We start from the raw sequence: 6,703 nt of genomic DNA on the forward strand, positions 1-6,703 counted from the left end.
AATCAATATAGTTAAATTTTTTTACTGCATTAATCATTAAATTTTATGTCAATGTCAAGGATGTTCTGCTTTGTTTTAATTTGGTTTTATTAGGGTTAGCACTATATATATTATATATAGTGCAAGTATTTATTTGCTACAAAGACCACATTGAGCAATCACTATCTAATCACGTCCGAAACCGCCTTTCCCATTTACAGCCTTACGTACTTTCTCTCAACGGCTGTTCTTATTTTTAGCATTTGGGGAACCAGTTGCAATGTGTGTATTGTTGTAACATGTCACATTAGTCAAATGAGCTTTCATCATGTCTTATACCCTTCATCTCCCCAGGCCGGTAGAGGAACCATCAAAGCTAGTGCTAACTTCAAGGCCGAAGAGGATGCAGGGACGCTGTACAAGGCCATGAAGGGACTGGGTAAATAGACTTAACTTTCCTCTAGGCCACTAGGTCTTTGTTTGCTGTCTGTGGAACCTGTAAAGGACGCCGTCCTAACGCTGTCATTCGATACTGCTGAGGGCGCCTGTCCGGACTTTGGCCCCGGTCAATATAATAAGTCCCGAAGTAGCAGCCGGCTGATGGCTAATTAGGACCCTTTCAACAGCATGTAATCTCAGGTGTCACCATTGAGCCTTTTCCACAGTACACCTCCTGCATAAGAGCAATTGTTGTTATTTAAACATCACTGATAATATGTTATCATCCTGAGGCTACATAACTCCAGAGCAAACCTGGTATTAGGTTTGCTAGTCAAAAAAAACAAACAAATGTCTACGTATTCAAGTTAAGATGTTGCTAAGGTAAATAAAGGAACATGTTAAACTTGTTTACAAGAACCCATGGCTCACGAGCTGTGTAACTATGGTGTTTGTTGTCATAGGTACCGATGAGGACTCTATCCTGCAGTTGTTGACGTCTCGCAGCAATGCTCAGAGGCAGCTGATCAAGGCTTCATACAAGACCCTGCACGGAAAGGTGAGGTGCCAAACGATCACAGGGCGATGGATTGGGTATAGGACCAGGAAAAACATCAACACAAAACCATCATTCATAGAAAATCTATAGGCACAAAATACAGCATTGGGGCACGTATAGAGAATCATATAGAGTACATATAAGCTGTGTTCGAAATAGTGCCCTATATTGGGTGCTCGCCATTTTGTAGTGGTGTTCGAATTCTCAGTGGTTAATTTCATGCACTATATAGTGGACTTCCCTACATGTTACTCCCGTATACCACAATGCATTCGTGTGTCGTGTTTTTCCATAGGAGAAAAGGAAGCTGAATAACCGCGAAAACAAATACATTTAATGATGGAGTCTCCGGCTTTCGTTTAGAAATGTCAACAATTTATTTGGGATTTAACATAGAAAATGTAACATTCAAAATTAATTTAAAAAAACTTGAACAAGGAAATGTAACATTCAACCTCCAGCTTTCCTCGTGAATGCCCGGTTTGTTAACATGATGTGGGCGCATCAGTCTGCGTCACACAAACACCCGGCATTTACTGACGCAAATGACGTTTAGAAATGTTCAGCGTAGTGCCCGAATTCTTGTTTGTTCGTTCCCTATATAGTGCACTTACTATATCATGAACCCTATATAGGGAATAGTGAGTGAGTGAATAGGGAACAATTTCGAACACAGCTATATTGTATAGCTGTGCATATGACCGCCAATCAGCAACATAAACAATATATACCTCTGCATTGTGGACAGCACAGAACTTGGCAGATATTAAATTAATTTCAACAAAACTACATTCAACTGGATTTGGGGTAGCATAGATTTACATTTCCGAAGCATGCAAAAAGTAAGATTTGATTCTCAATAATTGAAAATCAAAAAAGGTTCACGGAACGAATGGTACCGAACTGAGAGTGTATGTGTGGGACGACGGTATGTGTAGGTTCAATAAATCTGGGATGTCCATGTAAAAGATAAGGCATACATTACAGTGAATGTCTCCGTCTCAGGATCTCATCGCTGACCTGAAGGGGGAGCTGGGAGGGAAATTCGAGACCCTGATTGTGGCTCTGATGACCACACCCCTCGCCTACGATGTGGAAGCGCTGCGCAACGCCATCAAGGTAGGCACCGTTGTAAACCAATGACTGAATATAAAAAAAAACACCAACCGTCAGAAAATGACCTCTGACCCTTCTGTGCCACGTCAGGGGGCAGGCACCGATGAGACGGTCCTCGTGGAGATCCTGGCTTCCAGAACATGCCAGCAGATCAAGGATATTGTTGCTGCCTACAGACAGGGTAAACCAAATGGCCATTTCCCACTGTTCACACACCGTCAAGTCCTTGGATGTTATTAGCTATTGGTAGTTATGGTTATGAGCTGATATGTGATCAGCAATGTGGGGCTTTGTGGGCCAATTATTTAATGTGCCAAGGAAACCCTAAAACCTACTGTGTGTGTGTGTGCGTGTGCGTGTGCGTGTGTCTGTCTGTCTGTCTGTCTGTCTGTCTGTCTGTCTGTCTGTCTGTCTGTCTGTCTGTCTGTCTGTCTGTCTGTCTGTCTGTCTGTCTGTCTGTCTGTCTGTCTGTCTGTCTGTCTGTCTGTCTGCCTGCCTGTCTGTCTGTCTGTCTGTCTGTGGGTTTCAGAGTATGATGATAATCTGGAGGAGGACATAGCCGGGGATACATCAGGTCACTTCAAGAGACTGCTTGTTATTTTACTCCAGGTACTTCTACTTTACTCTATTCTACTGCTGTACTCTGTACTGTTTTGATCTACTCTAAGTCACCAACTAGAAGTTTGGCATTAACAGTGACTTCTTGATCCTAGTTTAGTTCTACTCTATTCAGTTATTTTCCAGGCTACCATACACTACTCGATTATAACTCTATTATAATTATATTATAATCTTCTCTTAGTCTATTATCGTTTTCTCTACTATAAACTCTATTCTATTATACTCTTCTCCATTATATTTTACTACATTCTACTCGACTGTACTAATAGCAGACTACTCTTTGTTCCAGGCTAGCCGACAGCAGGGGGTCCAAGCGAACACCATTGAGGATGATGCTCAGGTGAGTTCCTGGCATGTTCAGACCACTCTTAAGTCAATATTCCCCTTGCTCTATCAATGGTGTCTTTGATCCGTTTTCAAATGGGTGTGACTGTCATGTGTATCTGGCTCCGAGCAATTGTATATGCTTCCCTCTGGTGGCCGGAATATGTATAGCACAATAATGTTCCATGACCGGTTCACTCATATCACGAGAAACACATCCAACATGTTCTACCTAGCCCTGTTGATTAATCATCATTCAGAATTTGTTCTGATGAAATATATAGATTTGAAACTAGTTCTTTAGACAGTAGGGCGTTGACTTTGGGGTGTGTTCCCATGGTTTCAGGCCCTGTTCAAGGCAGGCGAGTCGAAGTTTGGGACTGACGAACAGGCTTTTGTTACCATCCTGGGAAACAGGAGCGCCGAGCATCTCAGGAAAGGTTAGTGTGTGTCTGCATGTGTGTGTGTTTGGATGTGTGTGTGTGTGTGTGTGTGTGTGTGTGTGTGTGTGTGTGTGTGTGTGTGTGTGTGTGTGTGTGTGTGTGTGTGTGTGTGTGTGTGTGTGTGTGGGTCTAGGCGTGTGTGTTTGTGTTTGATCGCGAGTGTCTATGATCTTGAATAATATTTCACAATTTCGAGAATCTCAAGAAGTCCTGCTGAAGCTTGTGTGTGTGTGTGTGTGTGTGTGTGTGTGTGTGTGTGTGTGTGTGTGTGTGTGTGTGTGTGTGTGTGTGTGTGTGTGTTTGTGTGTGTCATCCAGTGTTTGATGCCTACATGAAGCTGGCTGGGTACGAGATGGAGGAAAGCATCAAGAGGGAGACGTCTGGAAATCTGGAAAGCTTGCTGCTCGCCGTTGGTATGTAACACACACACACACACAAACCTGTTTTTATCACATTTGAATATTGCCTACCACATCCCCACCCCCCTCCAATCCGAGCATAGCTAAGATTTTGTGGATTAGCGGACAAGCAGCTCGGGTGGGGGGCGCTTGGCGGCAGCCCGGCAGCTCAGCTCCGGGAGTACCATCCCTTTCTTAGCCGGAGCTGCCGGACTGCCGCCGAGCTCCCCCCGCCGGAGCTGCCGGACTGCCGCCGAAGCTTCAGCGGCAGTCCGGCAGCACCGGCAAATTAATATGTCTCCTTTAATATAAAATGACATAAAACTGAATCTAATAATCCAGACTGCCAGATTTTTCTTAAACAGATCAGATTCTAAAATATATATGTTGGGCAAACGTATGATTACCATGATGGGTAATTTACCTAATAACCTGCGAGTGCAAGTTTGCACTCCGCATTACCCTCTATGACCACTAGGGTCGACAAAGAGTTGTGAAAATGACCTCTCGGGTTCCATTTTTTCTCTTTAAAGGGGATATATTATACCACCAGATGTGACTATGATTAGCAATTACAAACTGTTTGAAAATCGGAGTCTTCTGACATCACTAGTGGTCGTGTCCGCCTAGATGTGTGCTTGTTAGATTAGTCTACCGGCCAAACCCGATGGACTCAATCAAACGTTAATCAACGCTCATCTATCTAGCACACATCTAGATGGAAACGCCCACTAATGATGACAGAAAACGCAGATTTTCAAAACTGCTTGTAACTGCTAATCACACTCACACCTGGTATAATATGTCCCCTTTTAAAAAAAATATGCACCAGTCATGTCAGCAGGCAGTTTTGTATTGCACTGACCTCCAGAGGTTTGATGTGTTGTTTTAATGTCTTCCTTCTCAGTGAGGTGTGCCCGGAGTGTCCCCGCCTACTTTGCAGAGACCCTGTACTACTCCATGAAGGTAAACGCACCATCTCCCTCTTTAACCTTCACCGCTGTCAAACCCTCCTCTGAACTCAACGGGTGACGAGTGAGATGTGGCACCATTGTAATTTAAAAGATCTATCTTATATTTAATGTTACAATCCCATCCTTTCGTTAGATTCCCCAGGAATTTAGCACTGACCAAAACCAAAAGTATCCTATAGAAGGGCAAACAGGTTCTTTATGGTGACCTAGGGATACCTAGTATGCACCATGAAAATCACTGAATTTAAATAAGGTCAAAAACCTCCTAACAATTTACAACTTTATACCACTGATTCCTCCCTCTCAAGGTCCCAGTTGAGAACTTAGAAACACGACAACAAAACCTAATTAATAGCAAGAGGGAAACATAGAGCAGGTGCACCTTGTTCGCCATTCCAGGAAAAATGGCTGAAAACGAAATAAGCAAAATTACAGAATAACGCGTTTCATAACACATGCATACTTTCTCCAGAACATCTTTATATAAAATAAAGAATTCCAATTGTCTATGTTGTGAACATTTTCAGGCAGAAATGTTGATTGAATGACACCTTAACGTGTGTGTGTGTGTGTGGGTCTGTTGCGTGTCATGTTTTCACACGTGTCACCCGCGGTATTCTGTAACGGAGCAGGGGGCAGGAACCGACGACGACACCCTGATCAGAGTGATGGCCACCCGCAGCGAGGTCGACATGATGGACATCAGAGCCCACTACAGGAGGCTGTTCTCTGGCTCCCTGCACGCAGCCATCAATGTGGGTGTGCACACACATACGACATGTCATGCTACACACACACACACACACGTTTATTCATTCACATATTATTATATATTCATATTCAGGGCATTTAGCAGACGCTTTTGTCCAAAGTGACGTAGAACCGTTCATGCATGCATCAACACCGACGGTGGAGTCAACCATGCATGGTGACAGCCATGCATGGTTTACATTTAGGGTTAGGTGAATAGCATTTAGGGTTAGGTGTCTTGCTCTAGGGCACCTCGACACTCGACGCTCTAGGAGGAGCCAGGATTTGATTTAGCAACCTTCCGGTTGCAAGTCAAACTCGCTCTACCTCCTGAGCTACTGCCACCCGTTTACATATGTACATGTACATATGTACTAGGTACATAGTATGTACGACCATGCACACGTACACACCCAAACATCTATTTACATCCGTACCCACTGATACACACACACAAACACTCACAGATACACAAATTATAATGCAGACATTCAGAGCATGATATTAATGTGTGTGTGTGTATGTGCTCTACAGGGGGATACCTCTGGTGACTACCGTAAGGCCTTGCTCCTGCTCTGTGCAGGAGACGATGAGTAAGCAGCAGCACCAAGCCGGTTTAAAGAAGGACATTACCTGAAGTGCTTGGTCCCTGTCAGCCTGTAAGACAGTCCATTACCCAAACTTAGGAAGACATTCTCCACAATGCAAAGTGTGTTACTCACAGGAGGTGTCTGCAACAATTCTCCAAAAAGTATCTCTGTGAAGGGTAGCTAACATTTTGATTGATACCAAAGAAGTTTTGAGGTCCACTAATGGCAATATGATGTTTATGTTTCAAACCAAAATATCAGATTATCTTTGTATGCACTTTGTATTTACAGTCCAAGATTTTCCATTTTTAACTCACCTGTTACCTTGAGGGTCAATTTTACCCATTTCAATGTTTAACCTCTATAAATAAATATAATATTAACACAATTGTTTGTTTTCAATGTCCTGTTCACATTTTGAATTCATCAGTATTCTTGGGGTCGATTTGACTGGGGTCTGTTTTAGATGTATAGAACCTAAGAGCCTTAAAAATTGTACACACTTTTGTTT

At 43.1% G+C, this 6,703-nt stretch overlaps 1 protein-coding gene across 2 annotated transcripts in view; it reads left to right on the plus strand.

Annotated features, from left to right (window-relative positions):
• The window catches only part of anxa5b (annexin A5b), an 8,786-nt gene extending 2,181 nt beyond the window's left edge, over positions 1-6,605 (plus strand). Inside the window, exons 3-13 of one of the 2 annotated variants that reach the window (XM_056586389.1) lie at positions 334-418; positions 882-976; positions 1,982-2,095; positions 2,183-2,273; positions 2,622-2,701; positions 3,003-3,053; positions 3,384-3,477; positions 3,798-3,893; positions 4,786-4,844; positions 5,485-5,607; positions 6,137-6,605. In XM_056586389.1, coding sequence (XP_056442364.1) covers positions 334-418; positions 882-976; positions 1,982-2,095; positions 2,183-2,273; positions 2,622-2,701; positions 3,003-3,053; positions 3,384-3,477; positions 3,798-3,893; positions 4,786-4,844; positions 5,485-5,607; positions 6,137-6,199 — 951 coding nt within the window. In that variant the 3' untranslated portion in view covers positions 6,200-6,605. Of the gene's footprint in view, positions 1-333; positions 419-881; positions 977-1,981; positions 2,096-2,182; positions 2,274-2,621; positions 2,702-3,002; positions 3,054-3,383; positions 3,478-3,797; positions 3,894-4,785; positions 4,845-5,481; positions 5,608-6,136 lie in introns of both variants that reach the window. The other variant, XM_056586388.1, reaches the window with a different exon arrangement.
• Positions 6,606-6,703: the final 98 nt, after the last annotated feature.

Source organism: Gadus chalcogrammus, chromosome 3 (genome assembly GCF_026213295.1).
Source record: "Gadus chalcogrammus isolate NIFS_2021 chromosome 3, NIFS_Gcha_1.0, whole genome shotgun sequence".
NCBI lineage: Eukaryota > Metazoa > Chordata > Actinopteri > Gadiformes > Gadidae > Gadus > Gadus chalcogrammus.